The sequence below is a fragment of the Nycticebus coucang genome, chromosome 17, assembly GCF_027406575.1.
Source record: "Nycticebus coucang isolate mNycCou1 chromosome 17, mNycCou1.pri, whole genome shotgun sequence".
NCBI lineage: Eukaryota > Metazoa > Chordata > Mammalia > Primates > Lorisidae > Nycticebus > Nycticebus coucang.
In genome coordinates this window covers 49,637,730-49,655,671 of record NC_069796.1, presented here as the reverse complement: position 1 = coordinate 49,655,671, position 17,942 = coordinate 49,637,730, and the positions used below count along the sequence as shown (strand labels likewise).

General features: G+C 42.0%; 1 protein-coding gene across 5 annotated transcripts in view; it reads left to right on the top strand.

The window, feature by feature from the left end:
• Window positions 1-17,942, top strand: part of CSNK1A1 (casein kinase 1 alpha 1) — an 85,903-nt gene that overhangs the window by 11,819 nt on the left and 56,142 nt on the right. Inside the window, exons 1-2 of one of the 5 annotated variants that reach the window (XM_053567317.1) lie at window positions 12,097-13,299; window positions 13,941-14,047. The exons of 1 other annotated variant lie outside the window; for it this stretch is intronic. In XM_053567317.1, coding sequence (XP_053423292.1) covers window positions 13,177-13,299; window positions 13,941-14,047 — 230 coding nt within the window. In that variant the 5' untranslated portion in view covers window positions 12,097-13,176. Of the gene's footprint in view, window positions 1-12,096; window positions 13,300-13,940; window positions 14,048-17,942 lie in introns of those variants that run through there. 3 more of the 5 variants (XM_053567316.1, XM_053567318.1, XM_053567319.1) reach the window with 3 other exon arrangements.

The window sequence follows — 17,942 nt, the reverse complement described above, 5'->3', positions numbered from 1 at the left end:
GAACTATTACACCATGGCACTCTACCCCTGGGTGACTGAGTGAGACTCTGTCTCAAACAAACAAACAAAGAACTGAAAATAGACCTTTCATTTGATCCTGCAATCCCATTACTAGGCATCTACCAGGAAGAAAAAAAAATCACTTTATCATAAGGACATTTGCATTGGATTATTTATCACAGCTCAATTTACAATCACCAAGATATGGAAAGAACCCAAGTGCCCATCAACCCAGGAATGAATTAATAAACTGGGATATGTATACCATAGAATACTATTCAGCCATAAAAAGATGGAGACTTTATATCTTTTGTATTAATCTGAATGGAGTTGAAACCCATTCTTCTCAGTAAAATATCGCAAGAACAGAAAAGCAAGTATCCAATTTATTTAATACTAATAAGAAGCTGGTAGACAAACTAAGACAGATCCACACAAGAGAAAAACCCAATTCAAGTTGAGGGGAGGAGAGAGGGAGAGAAGGAGGATGGGACTGATGTCCTCCCACTTAATGGGCACAATTCCTGAGTGTGGGCCACAACTACAACAGGGACTTTACCTAACAAATGCAAATGTTATAACCTAATTGTTTGTACCCTCATATTAATCTGAATTTTTTTTAAAGAAAAAGGTTCTGAGACCTTTATAATAGTCTAGAAATTTTGATTTCTGTTTTCTATGACACATCTGAAAGCCTATGGTGATGACCTTGTCAAATGGAATCCTGTATGTAAAGAAATCAGCTGTGGCTTGGCTCCTGTGGCTCAAGCGGCTAACGCGCCAGCCACATATACCTGAGCTGGCGGGTTCCAATCCAGCCTGGGCCTGCCAAACAACAATGATGGCTGCAACCAAAAAATAGCCAGGTGTTGTGGCGGGCACCTGTAGTCCCAGCTACTTGGGAGGCAGAGACAGGAAACTCGCTTGAGCCTGGGAGTTGGAGGTTGCTGTGAGCTGTGACGCCACAGCACTCTACCCAGGGCAACAGCTTGAGGCTCTGTCTAAAAAAAAAAAAAGAAAGAAAGAAATCAGTTGTGATAGCATTATAGTTGTTACATGTTTCTTATTTTCAGCTTTGGACAATAAATGTAAAGTTTCTATTTCAGATGTCAGCTTATGTCCCTCTACCAGAAAGATTAGAGAAAGTCGCCTTTGGCTTGAATTATCTTATAGTAACAGCAACAAGAGTATTCTATAAGATTTATGGCCTAAACGAAGTGCTTCCACACATCTGTACTAACTAGGACAGAAGCTATGGCAATCAATGATAAAGGAACAAGAAAATATAGGCTAAAAAGGACAACAGAATTTGAAATTCTAAGCAACAAAAGAAAATATCAAAATGTGGGTTCCTTATAGATTAGTGGAGGTAAGCAGATAAGTAGAAAGGGTCTTAACTCTATCATTTGTCTGCCCTACAGAACATATACAAAAAGCAGTTTTAGGGCAGTGCCTGTGGCTCAAAGGAGTAGGGCACCAGCCCCATATGCTGGAGGTAGTGGGTTCAAACCCAGCCCTAGCCAAAAAAAAAGCGGTTTTAAGAGTTCAGAGTCCAGTGGGAAGTAAGGAAGGGGCTGGGGTGGTGGCTCATGTCTGTAATCCTAGCACTCTGGGAGGCTGAGGCAGGTGGATTACTTGAGCTCAGGAGTTCAAGAAGTCTAAGCAAGAGTGAGACCCCAGCTCTAAGAATAGAAAAACTAGTTGGGGTGGACGCCTGTAGCCCCACCTACTCTGGAGGCTGAGGCAAGAGGATCACTTGATTCCAGGAGTTGGAGGTTGCTGTGAGCTACAACCCTATAGCACTCTAGCCTGGGGCAATAGAGTGAGACTGTTTTGTCTCAAAACAAAATAAGCCAAAAAAAAAAAAGGAGAAAAAAGAGCAATATAAATATAATTCGACCTTTTTATGTTTTGTGGATTGGGACCCTACAATCCAAAACTTATTTTTTCACCAATCAGGACCCTGACTTTGTTCGCTGCAGAAAGTCCTTTAATGCAGTGATGTTGGGCTTAGCCAAGACCAAATGGAGCAGTTATTCATCTTCTGTGATAAGTATCAGTGCTTCCTGGCATTAGCATGGAAAGTTGAGAGTTAACAGGATGTGTTCTTAGGACTAGCTCTTCTCAGGAATGGCAACTCAAGCATCTTCCAAATTTAGTCTCACAAAGAAGAGTAGATTACTATAGTGAGCAATAATGAGTCACAGGGAGCAGTTTCATGCCCTTGCTAATGAACAATGCAAAGGAAGGGAACAAGGCTGAGGAAAGAAAAGGGCTTAGAAATCGCAGAAACTCCAAAATACTAATAAAATTCTTCCAAATAAAAATAATTAACATAAATATCACAAAATGTCATGCATCACAGCACATTTTTAGGAGTTAATGTTTGTGTGATTAAAATAGAAAATTTTAAATGTAATTTGATTATTTAAATATTACCTACTCATACTGAAATCTGAGAATAAGATAAATGGGAGTGGAGTAGGGGACGCAGGCTACATGTAGCATTTCATCTTTTATTGTGTCTCTTAAGTCCTGGCCTTCTTAGTAAGGTTTTCAATGAACATAAATGATTTGAACTGCCTCCCTGTCAGGACATACCTCTGGCATTTTATATATTACACTGTGGAATGTTCACTGCAGACAAATGTGTTAAAGCCTTAGGCATTATTTCAGAGTAACTTTGAGGGAATAGTGAGGCTAATGAACTTCAATCTTGTATTGAAGGGTAAAATTCACTTGTGCTTTCCCTCTATCAAGATCCAAGCAAGAATTTTTTAGACTAAAAGGGTTCTAAAGATGTCCCTCTCTACTCCCAGGGAAAGCCATACCAAAAGCTAAAGCTATAATTATTGTTTTTCTTAAATATTTTTAAAAGGAAGCTACTTCTCAACCTCCTTTAATTTGAAAGTCTCTTCTAATCTTTAACTGTCTGTCTATTGTTACATTTCACTGTTAAGAGAAGCTGGTTTTTATAGAGCACAGGTAAGGATGATTGTCAGAATTTTACACTTTGGAATTTTAAGAAGCTATAAAAGGAAAAAAGTATGTTAGTTTCCTCCTTCTACTTGAAAATATAGGAGTCGGCTCAGCAACTATGGCTCAAGCAGCTAAGGCGCCAGCCACATATACGTGAGCTGGCGGGTTCGAATCCAGCCTGGGCCCGCCAAACAACAATGATGGCTGCAACCAAAAAATAGCCGAGCGTTGTGGTGGGTGCCCATAGTCCCAGCTACTTGGGAGGCTGAGGCAAGAGAATCACTTGAGCTCAGGAGTTGAAGGTTGCTGTGAGCTGTGATGGCACAGCACTCTACCCAGGGTGATAGCTTGAGGCTCTATCTCAAAAAAAAAAAAATTTCTGTCCTTGGCTTTCACGGGTGGGCAATTTGTGATTGAATACTTGAAGGTGGTGAAGCTATTGGATGGCACTGTCGTCACTATGTCAGGACATGCCTTGAATTTAACTGCTTGTATGAAGGGACACATTCTGGAATTCAGAATCAGGAAAATGCTCCTCTCCAGCTGAGCACATATGATTTTCTTTGTCAACACATCAGATAATGCAGTGGCCCCCTATTGTGGTCGCCTTCTTAGCGTTATGGTCTCCTCCTCCTTTTGGTAACATCCCTACTTTTCTTTTGAGGCCCCCACTCCACTTCAGCTTTTAGTCCATGTGGTTCTGGTGGGGCCGACTTTGCCCCTTTTTCTCTTCCGGGGGGTGGGCACAATATTCAAGTCTGTGTTTAACTGGAGTCATAGTGATTGATTCTGGGATGGGATCATGATCCAGTCATGCCATTAGGAGACAGCCCTGGAATATTTTGCTAAAATTATTGGCCACTGCAGGGAAGAACATCCTTTCCACTGGGGATGTGAAGCTATTAGGATGCAAATCTGGAGATGCCGATGGCCATCTTTGCACCTTGAACATAAAGCTTGTTTAAGAACAAGGGAACAGGCTTGGTGCCCGGTAGCACTGGTTACAGCATCAGCCACACACACCAAGAGTGGCGGGTTCAAACCCGGCCCAGACCAGCTAAACAATAATGACAACTGCAACACCAAAAAAAAAAAAAAAAGAATAGCCAGGTGTTGTGGTGGGTGCCTGTAGTCTCAGCTACTTGGGAGGTGGAGGCAGGAGAATCGCTTGAGCCCAGGAGTTGGAGGTTACTGTGAGCTGTGATGTCTCGGCACTCTATCCAGGGCAACAGCTTGAGGCTCTGTCTCAAAAAAAAAAAAAAATATATATATATATAACACAATCTTTTTAAAGCTAGAAAGAACCTTAGAATCTGACTTCCCTTTAAAAAGATTACAACATTGGTTGGCACCTGTGGCTCTGCCTATGGCTCCTCTTTAGGGCGCCGGCCCCATATATCAAGAGTGGTGGGTTCAAACCCAACCCCAGGGCTCGGCGCCTGAGTCTCAAGCGGCTAAGGCGCCAGCCACATACACCTGAGCTGGCAGGTTCGAATCCAGCCCAGCCCGCCAAACAACAATGACGGCTGCAACCAAAAATAGCCAGGTGTTGTGGCGGGCGCCTGTAGTCCCAGCTGCTTGTGAGGCAGAGGCAGGAGAATCGCTTAAGCCCAGGAGTTGGAGGTTGCTGTGAGCTGTGATGGCACAGCACTCTACCCAGGGCAACAGCATGAGGCTCTGTCTCAAAAAAGAAAAAAAAACCCGACGCCAGCCAAAATGCAACAAAAAATAGCCGGGCATTGTGGCGGGAGCCTGTAGTCCCAGCTGCTGAGGCAAGTGAGTTGCCTAAGCCCAAGAGCTGGAGGTTGTGAGCTGTGATACCTTGGGACTCTACCGAGGGTGACAAAGTGAGACTCTGTCTCTAAAAAAATAAATAAATAAAAATAAAAAATAAAAGATTACAACATTGAAGCCCAGGAAAATATTTAAGAGTCACAACTAAATTTAGATTTCCTGACTAAAGTCAGGATACATTTCTTTATACCATTTATCCTATCTTTTAAATACCCAACTAAAGGGATAATTTGGTTTCTCTTTTCCCACCCCAAACTAGCTTCAAAGAACAAAATAAATTCCCACTATGATAGAATTGTTTCCATTGGCTCTTGCTTAAAGTTTGGAAAACTTCCCTATCCCTCCTCATCTTCTAAAAGTAGAGGACAACGTTTCCTCACAAAGGCTAAGAGAGTACTTTCTCATTTAACAGAGTATGTTGCACTGAAATGCCTGACTCAGGCATTTAACAGATTTTTGTGGTAAGGTCCTGGTTAATCTCATTTTGTAACAACAAAAAATTAAATTCTTTCCCATCACTAAGGCCTTGCATATTTATTTCTGTAAGAATACACATTTATTTCTGTGGGAATATGTGAGTTTATGCAAAATGTGGGAGATTTAAACATACATGACATTACTCTTTTTTTCACACTTGGTTAACTATATTCTTTTTGTCGTCGTTGTTTTGCTGTATTCTTGACTTTGAGGCCCTTTGACCTCCATTCTTTTTTCCAGGAAACTCATCCCCTCCCTCTCTCAACTAAATCTAAGTATCTGTTCAACTCAATCGTTTCACTAATAGGCAACAAATGTATTTTGTTAGCTGTGTCATATAAGGGACATCCTTGGGAACCGCAGACTTGCACAATTTTTAAGATATTGAAATTGGGAGGAGGCAGAGATAGGGGAATTGCAAAACTGAATTTATTACATTTTACAACAGTAGGCTGGTCAGCAAAGTAAAACCTAACAAATTCTTTTAGGGATAGAATGAAGGGATTAGAATTTAAGTCTGTAAAGATAGATTTAAGTGAGATGATTGGATATCCCATGAATATGGGTTTAATCACCACAAACGTTTCCAAAATAGAAATGAAATTTGTTGTTTGTGATACAAGGGGTTTTAAGATCAGTAGCATTTCTAGAACCCTATCCTAACCAATTAATTTTAGATTTGAGCAAAAATTTACCTAAGGAATATTCATTACAGCATTGTTTATTTACACTAGCAAAAGTCTGGGGAAAAAATCACTATATTTGATTGGGATTGGTGAAATGTTATTTCATCAATACGATACATGTTTAACATACAGACATTAACAACTTTTAGTTTTAGAAGAATATGTAGGTTGGATGTAGTGGTTCACAACTGTACTCCTAGCACTTTGGAAGGCAGAAGTGGGAGGATTGCTTGAGGTCAGGACTTCAAGACCAGACTGAACAAGAGCAAGACCCCATTTTTACAATAGAAAAACTTATCTGGGCTTGGCGTCCGTAGCACAGTGGTTACGACACCAGTCACATACACCAAGGCTGGCAGGTTCAACCCAGCCCAGGCCAGCTAAACAACAATGACAACTGCAACAAAAAATAGCCAGGCGTTGTGGCTGGTGCATGTAGTCCCAGCTACTTGGGAGGCTGAGGCAAGAGAATCGCCTAAGCCCAAGAGTTTGAGGTTGCTGTGAGCTGTGACGCCACAGCACTCTACCAAGGGTGACATAGGGAGACTCTGTCTCAAAAAAAAAAAAGAAAAGAAAAGAAAAACTTATCTGTGCATAGTGATGCACCTGTGTATAGTCCCAGCTATTCAGGAGACTGAGGCAGGAGGAGTGTTTGAACCCAGGAGTTTGAGGTGCTGCACTCTAGCCAGGGTGATAAGAGCAAGAACCTATTCCAAAAAAAAAAAAAAAAAAGATTATTTAGTTATATGGAAACATGTTTCCAACCAACTATTAAGTGAAAAAAATATAGGCCTCAAAACAGAATGTATACTTTTTGCGGAATGTACACTTTTTGCAAATTTTAAGCAATAAAATTAAATATATGTAGACACACATATATACTGATATACATACAGACATATACATAGAAAAAAGACTGGCCATTTATATGACAAAATATTAACATTTGGTGATTATCTTCAAGAGAGTTTTTAAATTTTTTCTAATTTATTTTTCTAATTTCTCCTAATAAACATTAGTCACTTTTATAAGGAAAAGAACAGAAAATATTTTGTATGTGTATATGATTTTTAAAAGATCACTGGGTAATAACATATGGAATTCACCAATCTTTAGAATCTAGAAGCCATAAGAGTCAAAAGACTAAGTTCAAAGGATGAAATTAATTGAAATAAATACATGGTTAGTGACTCCATAAAAAAGTAAGAAATTTTTGAAGAATGTCTTAAATGTATTTGCAGTGGCTATCATAGATGCAGCTACCTACTTTCACAAAACCTCATGAACAAGCAGAGGGGGAGAATGTGAACTGAAAAAACAAAGGGACAAAGGAATTGCTGTCAGTGACGAAGACTAGAAAACAGGCCAAATGGATTATTACTGTGACCTAATTGCACATTTCTAATGTCTTTGTGTTTCCAATCACTCTATTAACTCATTTATCTGATACCCTGATTCTGCACAAAGCTATGTAACAGTTACACAATACTCAATACACTGACATTTTCTAAGGCATTCCATTTTTCCAAAATGGAAATTTGTATCAGACAGCTCCAAAGATGGGCAGGCCACTCTTGCGTTTTTAGCATCCATCTATACTTCTTGTGTTTGTGTGTATCATTTTACTGAAAACACTGGCTGCCAAAGAACTTTCCTTTTTTTTATTTTTCTGGAGACAGAGTCTCACTTTGACACCCTAAGTAGAGAGCCATGCATCATAGCTCACAGCAACCTCAAACTCTTGGGCTCAAGTGATTCTCTTTCCTCAGCCTCCCAAGTAGCTGAAACTACAGGCACCTGCCACAATGCCCGGCTACTTTTTTTTAGAGATGGGGGTCTCACTCTGGCTCCGGCTGCTCTTGAACTCTTGAGCACAAGAAATCCACCTGCCTTGGCTCCCCAGAGTGCTAGGATTACAGGCGTGAGCCATCATGCCTGGTTAATCTTCCCTTGAATAAATACTGTGACCTAAAAAAATCTTTTTAAATGAACTAATTAAATTTTTGTTTTTTTTGAGACAAAACAAAATTTTTGTTTTTTTTTTTGTTTTTTTTGCCCTCAATACAGTGCCGTGGTATCACAGCTCACAGCAACCTCAAACTCTTGGGCTTAAGCTTAAGCCATTCTCTCTCCTCAGCTTCCCAAGTAGCTGGGACTACAGGCTCCCGCCCCAATGCCCAGCTATTATTTTATTGCTATTGTCATTGTTGTTTAGGTGGCCTGGGCGGGTTTGAACTCGCCAGTCTCAGTGTATGTGGTGGGCGCTGATCCAAATTAATTTAAAAAAATTTTTAGGCCAGTTCGGTGGCTCACTCCTGTAATCCCAGTAGTCTGGGAGGAAGGTGTGGGTGCACTGTTTGAGCTCAGGAGTTCAAGAACAGCCTGAGATAGGGTAAGACCCCTGTTTCTAAAAATAGCCTGGCATTGTGGTGGGCACTTCTAGTTCCAGCTACTCGAGAGGCTGAGGCAAGAGAATCACTTGAGCCCAAGAGTTTGAGGTTGCTAGGTGTTATAATACCACAGCACTCTACCAGGGCACCAAAGTGAGACTCTGTCTAAAAAAAAAAAAAAGAAAAGAAAAGAAAATTTTCTCGTTTAGTAACTAAATTCCTTTTTTTAAAAATTTCAGAATATTGGGCGGTGCCTGTGGCTCAGTCGGTAAGGCGCCGGCCCCATATACCAAGGGTGGCGGGTTCAAACCCGGCCCCGGCCAAACTGCAACCAAAAAAAATAGCTGGGCATTGTGGCGGGCGCCTGTAGTCCCAGCTACTTGGGAGGCTGAGGCAAGAGAATCGCTTAAGCCCAGGAGTTGGAGGTTGCTGTGAGCTGTGTGAGGCCACGGCAACCTGTGCCCTAGGATAGAGTACTGAGTGCCATGTTGTCATCATAGCTTACAGCAACCTCAAACTTTTGGGCTCAAGCAATCCTCCTGCCTCATCTTCCCAAGTAGCTAGGACTATAGGTGCCTGCCACAACATGCAGCTAATCTTTCTATTTTTTACTAGAGCTAGGGGTTTGCTCTTGCTCTGGCAGGTCTGGAACTACAGAGCTGAAGCAATCCTTCCACCACAGACTACCAAAGTGTTAGGAGTACAATCAAGCCACCACCGTCCTCCATTTTTTTTTTTTAAGAGATGAGGTCTTGCCCTGTTGCTCAGGCTACAGTGCAGTGGCACAATCATGGTTCACTATAGCCTCAAATTCTTAGACTTCCTTTTTTCTCTTTGCTTAGGTAGTTGAATTCTAATTCTGTAATTTTCAAAGCATTAAAAAAAAAGATTATTGAACCAGATGATCTATTTCCCTCAAGGTCTAACATTTTTAATTTATACTTCTGATTATAGTTTTAGTGAATTCATCTGGCCTGGGAGCCAAGAATTGCTATTTGGTACATTTAAAGACTCTTTCCATTATAGCAAAGCTGCTGCTGATTCAATAAGTACAGAATGATTTGTAACTTTAAAATAGCAGCACCAAAAACAGATTATTCAATTGCTTAGGCTGTAAGTTACTGCAAATGATACATGACTTTAAGGAGAAGCCTGAGTCATAGCCACCATCCAAAAATTTCATTTTCTATATCAAAAGAATTTGCTCTTCTTAAATCTAATAATTTTTTTTTTTTTTTTTTGAGACAGAGCCTCAACTGTCGCTCTGAGTAGTGTTGTGGCATCACAGATCACAGCAACCTCCTACTCCTGAGTTTAAGTGATTCTCTTGCCTCCACCTCCCTGTAGCTGGGACTACATGCGCGGGCCACAACCCCTGACTATTTTTTGGTTGCAGTTGTCCTTGTTGTTTGGCAGGCCGGGCTGGATTCGAACCCACCAGCTCTGGTGTATGTGGCTGGCGCCTTAGCCGCTTGAGCTACAGGCACCGAGCCAAATCTAATAAATTTAAATCTTAAGATTGATCCACATTTGAAAAGGCTATAACCATTCACATAGCATTTTTTTTTGTAAAGACAGAGTTTCACTTTATGGCCCTCTGTAGAGTGCCGTGGCCTCACACAGCTCACAGCAACCTCCAACTCCTGGGCTTAAGCGATTCTCTTGCCTCAGCCTCCCGAGTAGCTGGGACTAAAGGCACCCGCCACAACGCCCGGCTATTTTTTTTTTTTTTTTTTTTGGTTGCAGTTTGGCCGGGGCCAGGTTTGAACCCGCCACCCTAGGTATATGGGGCCGGCGCCCTACCGACTGAGCCACAGGCGCCACCCTCATATAGCATTTTAGTACATTTTGCTAGACATTGTCAGTGCTAGAATAGTGACCACCACTGGGAAGAAACAAATGAGGACTCACGAATTAGGGCTCGCACCAAATATATACATAAATCATAGAATCTCTGAGTTAGAGAGGTTAGACAAATGGGTCTCAGAGCATGGGATTTCATGGACTTACAAAGGTTTTAAAATAAAGCAAGGGTGTGGTGGTCAGACATGGAAGTTTCAACTTTTGTTAAATACCCATGCTAAAAAACAACAAAATAACCATCTACCATCAGCACCATTTTATAAAAGGGTACTTTAATGATATAATAGGAAGATAAAATCTCAAGACTGAAATACAATGTGAAATCAGATAAATGAAAAATGCAGTACCCTCAATGACTCACCAACAATAAAAAAATTTTAAAAAAATGGGCGGCGCCTGTGGCTCAGTCGGTAAGGCGCCGGCCCCATATACCGAGGGTGGCGGGTTCAAACCCGGCCCCGGCCGAACTGCAACCAAGAAATAGCCGGGCGTTGTGGCGGGCGCCTGTAGTCCCAGCTACTCGGGAGGCTGAGACAAGAGAATCGCTTAAGCCCAGGAGTTGGAGGTTGCTGTGAGCTGTGTGAGGCCACGGCACTCTACCGAGGGCCATAAAGTGAGACTCTGTCTCTACAAAAAAAAAAAAATAGAAAAATGCATTATATTGCTCTTGTTTTTTCCTAACTTCTTTTTTTTTTTTTTTTTGTAGAGACAGAGTCTCACTTTATGGCCCTCGGTAGAGTGCCGTGGCCTCACACAGCTCACAGCAACCTCCAACTCCTGGGCTTAAGCGATTCTCTTGTCTCAGCCTCCCGAGTAGCTGGGACTACAGGCGCCCGCCACAACGCCCGGCTATTTCTTGGTTGCAGTTCGGCCGGGGCCGGGTTTGAACCCGCCACCCTCGGTATATGGGGCCGGCGCCTTACCCGCCACCCTCGGTATCTGGGGCCGGCGCCTTACCGACTGAGCCACAGGCGCCGTCCTCCTAACTTCTTTACAGAAAACCTTATTAGAGATTTTCACCTGTCCTTACACACTTTGGGAATCACTAATTTTGTTCATTGCATGTCCACCCTTCTATCGCCTCCCCTAATTAAGCATTTCTATCACCACACCAAAATATCCCTTTAAATGTGTACCCCCAAGCCCATCAAGGGAACTCCTCGAGTAACTCCATTAAATTTAGGATGACTATGATAGAACATCAGAATAGTAGTGATGCCTGGAAAACTCAAGATGCTTAAACTTAGCTTAAAAAAAAACATTTCTAGATCACTATCTAACAGTGGAAGATTTTAAAATGACCAAACCATGCCTTGAGTCACTACAGAAGGACGTCCAATAGTCCTGATTTGGGAGTTTGGCTCTTTAGATTTTGGTGTGCCTCAAGAAGTTTTGTGCTAATCCTTAGGGAAAGTCTCTTCCCATGTTTACTCAAGGTATCTTCCATGAGCCCTATTACAAATTACTTTCGAAGTTGAAGCTAAAAGTCTTTACAGTTTTTCCATTTCTATCTTAATGAACTTATTTAGGATAGATTGTTTAAATTCTTACAACTGACGTTTATTAAGAGTTAATAGCATCAACCAGTTTTCTTCTGTGAACAATATCATTAAGCCAACTTTCCCATTTCAGATTCTGCAAAATAAAACGTGGTCAAGATTTGATTCTTTAATCACTTTCTAGCAAAAAACTTTTACTGTGTAAAGGCTTAAACCTTGTCAATTTTATGTTTGTTTACCCTGCTTGTTTGGGTCAGTACTGCGACTTTGAACATGATCAGCGTAGGATTTTTCTGTTTGGGGGGTGGGGGGGGAACTGTGCAACAACCTTTACAGCGTACGGTTTTTTCACTATTACCAACTTTATTTTCTGTTGATTCCATCTATCATTAGCATTTAATGTGAATCAGATATTAGATTTTCTTCTTGAAAATCAAATACTCTCCTCCTCCTGCAAAAAGAGAATGTCCAACGCTCTGTAGGGTACAGAAATTTGCTAGGCTCTGCTAAAACCAAGAGGCCTGAACGAGTCCTCACAGCCAGCCGGGTTTTCTCTTCTTTTCCACCTGCGGCGACAGGCTCTTTCCAAACAGAAACTGAACTGGAATAGGCCGGGCCTGGGGAGTGGCCCGGAAAAAAAAAAATCAAAGGTTTAAAACCACCTCAAACAAAGGGCAAAGATCAATAAGCGAAGCCTACGAAAAATGAAGGTGAATCCTCTCTAACAAGCGCTCGAGGTCCATGGCCGCTCAGCCCTACAGAAACCATGCGGCTCGCAGACAAATAAGAAAATCAGCACCACATTGGGATGACCGGAAGTAGAAGAGAGCTCGGGCGGGGCGAAGACAGGCCAAGGCACGCCTGCGCACTTAAAGGCGTTGCTACGCTCATGCGCAGCTGGGCGGTGACGGGATGACGCTCGGAGCGTAGGCCGCGACTCTCACGGATCCGGTTCCGCCCTCTGTCTAGCTGCGGATCCTTCAGGGCTAGAGCCGGAGATCCCTTTCCCAGAGTGCTGTGCGCCGTGAAGAAGCGGCTCCCGGGGACTGGGGGCATTTTGTGTTGGCTGGAGCTGGAGTAACAAGATGGCGGCGTCGGCGGAGTGACAGGGGTCCCTCCGGGCCGGAGTCGGCGGCAGTGGTGGCAGCGATATCGCCGCCCTAGTTCACCGCGCCTTTTTTCCAACCCGCAACGTCGCTGTGAAGGCGAGGAAGCAGCAGCCGTCCGGAAACAGGTGGCCCAGCCTAGTAACCGCGAGAACACCTCACAAACTACGGCCTGGCAAAAAGAAACCCTACTGAGCGGCTGTGATCAGGTTCTCCTTGACTGATTCTGGGCCCTATAGCGCCGAGAAAGCCTCCGTGTTCCGTTTCCTGCCGCCCCTCTCCGCGGCCTTGCCCGGGGGACGAGCCCCAGAGCCACAGAGGCCTCCGTCGTTCTCTCAGAGGTGTCGGGGCTTGGCCCCAGCCTCCATTTTCGTCTCTCAGAATGGCGAGCAGCAGCGGCTCCAAGGCCGAATTCATTGTCGGGGGGAAATATAAACTGGTACGGAAGATCGGGTCTGGCTCCTTCGGGGACATTTACCTGGCGATCAACATCACCAACGGCGAGGTAATCACCTGGGGTGGGGTTCACTGCGACTTTAAGCCTTAACTCAGCCCCCTCCCCAACCTCCCAGCGGCTCGGGCCTGTTCCCACCGAACGCACGCACGCACTGGAGAGTCCAGAGAGCCAGTTTTCCTGGCTTCGGAACCTCCCCCGCTCTTTTGCCCTAAAAGGGAAAGAACTCAGTAGAAACGCTTGGGTCAACTAGTTTCCCAGCTTGTTAAACATGTCCCGTAAATGTTCCTTAGTCTAACTTTTTTTTTTTAAACAGTCGTTTAAGGTAGAGACGACAAAATTATATTTAGGTTCCCGTTTTTAATTTTTTTGTATTTCACTGGGGTTCTTGTTCCATTTAGAGCAGTTTCCGATCATCAGTTCCTTCAAAACCTCTCATTACGATCAGAGGTTGCTGCTTTTTTTCTGGATGAATAATTTTCCTGCATTGTAGAGGACGTACCAATTTCGTCACTACCCCCTTAAGAGGCCTTTGAGTCTGGTTGCCTCGTTGTATAATTACAAAGAGAGCTTTCTTTTCCCCCAGCTTCTTGTACTTGGCGACTTAGAGCTTTGCTAATGTCTCACTCTTTTCCCAAGTGACATTGAATCCATTGGGATGTTGATGCCATCATCCCTTCTTTCCCCCGCAGGAAGTGGCAGTGAAGCTAGAATCTCAGAAGGCCAGGCATCCCCAGTTGCTGTACGAGAGCAAACTCTATAAGATTCTTCAAGGTGGGGTTGGCATCCCCCACATACGGTAAGAACGCATAAACGTATAGGCAGTCTGCAGAGGGTAGTACCGAATGGGAAAAGGGTAGAAGCAGGTAATGGGACCTGCTGAATCTGGGTCTTGGTATTCGAGTTACCTGGGTTCCCTATAGCCATTGTTTTCCTTTGAACTATAAGTTACTTCTATCACTGAGTAAATTTTAGTTTGCCAATTTAGTTTATGATTTCAATTCATTACACTCTGCGCCACTTAGCTTCCGTCATTCTTCCTCTTTCCGGGGCTTTCCTTTGCAGTTAAGTATGCAGGTCATCTTTGATCCCTATGTGCAAGGGTTGGCTGCCGCTTTATTTACCGTGGCACCACTGATGTTTTTATGTTTGTCCAGTGAAGTGGATTTGAAGGCATCACAGTGACCGGGCTCAACCAATTCGGGTTGCTATTGGGGCTGGCTTGGGAAATGGCTGCTCTTTTGTTGTGTTTTTGTTCCAACATGTCTTCCTCCTCCGCTTAGAAAATGGCGGAACGACGTGACTCAACCCCATATTCCTGCCCTTTTCTCAGCTTGGGTTCACAAATTATGCTTCCTTGACTCCACTTTTAGCAACCCCGAGCGGATTAAACCTTTGATAAGATAAAAATAAAGCAGCAGGAGGTTATAGGGTTCTAGGAAGGAAATGGCATAATGACAGTATGTTTGTGATTTCTGCAGCAGATGCGACACGAAATTGTTAAATTATACTATGTAAAGTCTTTCCTATTCCTCTTAAGGGTGTTAATTACGCGTTTATTATTTGTAATGTTTGGTCCTGTTCGGTGTGTACTAAATTTTTACAGGTAATGGCAAAGGCAGTTTGAGTAGCACCAACTGTTGAAATTTACTCAAGTTGTGTTGAAAGAAAGCTTTATCACTTAGCCGCAGTTTAATAAGTAATTTTAACCTGTTGAGTTATTTTGTCAGCAGAACTTCACATCAGAGAAATTACAGCCTTTTTGGAGATGGGGTATCACTAAATGCAAGTAGTAGTGATAATCAGGATAGAAAATAATCAGATAAAAATACATTGTGTTCTCTCAAATAGTTGACTTTACAGGGTTTTAGAATAACTTTTTAACTTCTGAGATTAAACTTAGAATAGAGACTAAAATATAGTTTAAAACCTAGCCATTTTTCAAAAATGCTCAGAAATAACATTTGCAAAAAGATTCAGAATAGCTGACAGTTAAATGGAATGGTATTTACTGTAGTTTCTTTTTCTACTTAAGTTTGAATCTTGAATTAAGAACTGGATTGCATGCCTTAGTTCTAATGTGGGAACAGCCAAAATAAAACTATCTTAAAAAAATAACAATGTTAACAAAGACATTTTTGATGGAGAAATCAAAAAGACATTGACCATGTACTATTGGTCATAGGTGATGAAGTACATGTTTTGAAAGAAAATTACAAAGTTTTGAAGTAAAGATTAAGTTGGCTCGGCGCCTGTGGTTCAAGTGGCTAAGGTGCCAGCCACATACACCTGAGCTGGGGGATTTGAATCCAGCCTGGGCCTGACAAACAACAATGCTGGCTGCAACCAAAAAAATAAATAGCGGGGTGTTGTGCTGGGCGCCTATAGTCCCAGCTACTTAGGCGGAGGCAGGAGAATTGCTTGAGCCCAGGGATTAGAGGTTGCTGTGAGCTGTGGTGCAACAGCACTCTAACCAGGGTGACAGCTTGAGGCTCTGTCTCAAAAAAAAAAAAAAAAAGATTAATATGGAATGTGAGAAGATACAGATTTGAGATTTTAAATGATTCCCATCCCTTAAAAAACCCTATAGTGTGCATTTGATTTCATCACTAAAATTATTCCTTGAGTTTCACATAAATGGAATCATACAGTAGGAGGATATTTGTGTCTTTCATTTAGCATGTTTTTGGGATACATTCATGTTGGGAGATTTTATGGATTTAACAAATCAGATTGAATTTAATATATTTGAAATCATTTCTGAAAAGCATTAAACATCTACCATTCTCAGTGTTAAACCCAAGTTAAGTACATGCCCGTTTATCTGGTAGCTTTTACTTAGACCTGATATACATCAATAAGGGCAATGAGTAAGCACATGAAAAAAATGAAATTAACTTGGAGGCAGAATAATAGGTACTTATTATAAAATAGTGAGTGCAGAGAGAGTTACTGTAGTTATAAACTGTCTGTGGGTGTGGCTAACGAGATTAACCTAGCTTTTAAATTAATGCTTCCTGGGATAGGAGATGGGATTTCAGGATCTGGTGCTCAGGAAAAAGCTCAGAGAACTGGTTGGGGCCCGGCATCCAAGAATAGAGAGTGGCTTTGGGGAATCATCCTCAGTGCAGACTGGTAATTGAATGGGGTGGAGAAAAGGTAAATTTATTTTAGGAGTGCTAGGGGTCAGGTACATAGAAACAAAGTGATTCATGGTTTTAGAGGAAGCATAAAAAAAGGTTTTTCCTGTCAAAAAAGGAGAAGAAAGATTAACTTAAAATGTTCTTTATTTGGGGCGGCGCCTGTGGCTCAGTGAGTAGGGCGCCAGCCCCATATGCCGAGGGTGGCGGGTTCAAACCCAGCCCTGGCCAAACTGCAACAACAACAACAACAAAAAAAAACAACACAAAATGTTCTTTATTTGGGTGGCAACATCTTCCCATACTCTCGGTTCCCCTTTATTTCTTTATGTAGTATATACTTAATATTTCTTTTGTAAATACTGAATTAAGTTGGCTGTTTAGTTTTACCTAGATTAAATAACGTGTTATCCATTGTTTTATAAGTATTGGCACTAATTAAAAATATTTAGATTTTGCTGCATTTACTCTTTGTATACATACATTTCTTCTCCACTCTTCAAGGATTTAAATTTTCTGATAGGAAAGTATATATAAAATTTTATTCAATAAAATTTGTTTTAAAAAACAAGTGCTGAAAAATTACTTGGCCTACATAGCTGATCTGTCTAGTCAGGTCCTTTCCTATTAAGTAGAAGCATAGCATGGTTGAAAATTTATGTATAACTTTTGTCACCCCCCAAACTTAACTGCTAATAGCCTACTGTTGATCAGAAGCCTTACTGTAAAGATTACATGTTAGATTAACACATATTTTGTATGTTAGATGTATTCATATACTGTATTCTTACAAGTTAGAGAAAAAATGTTGATAAGAACATCATAGGAAAGAAAAATATATTTAGTATTAAGTGGAAGTGGATCATAAAGATCTTCATCATCTTCACATTGAGTAGGCTGAGGAAGAGGAGGGGTTGGTCTTGCTATTTGTGGAGTGGCAGAGGGGAAGAAAATCTGTGTATAAGTAGACCTGCACGATTCAAACCCTTGTTGCCCAAAGATCAACTGTACTATTTCTGTTACACCCCTCCTTTTGCCTCACTGAGTTGAATTAATATATTCTCTAAAGATACAATTATGATATGCTGAAAAGTTCCTAAGTAGATAGGAAGGTTTTGGAAGTTGGAGTTCCAGATCTGCTATATCAGGAGTCCTCAAACTGCGGCCCATGGGGCAGTGTGATTGTATTTGTTCCCGTTTTGTTTTTTTACTTCAAAATAAGATATGTGTAGTGTGCATAGGAATTTGTTCATAGTTGTTTTTTTCTTTGTAGAGACAGAGTCTCACTTTATGGCCCTCAGTAGGGGTGCCATGGCATCACACAGCTCACAGCAACCTCCAACTCCTGGGCTTCAGCGATTCTCTTGCCTCAGTCTCCCGAGTAGCTGGGACTACAGGCGCCCGCCACAACGCCCAATTATTTTTTGGTTGCAGTTCAGCCGGGGCCAGGTTTGAACCCGCCACCCTCGGTATATGGGGCCGGCGCCTTACCGACTGAGCCACAGGTGCCGCCCTGTTTTTTGTTGTTGTTTTTTTTAAACTATAGTCTGGCCT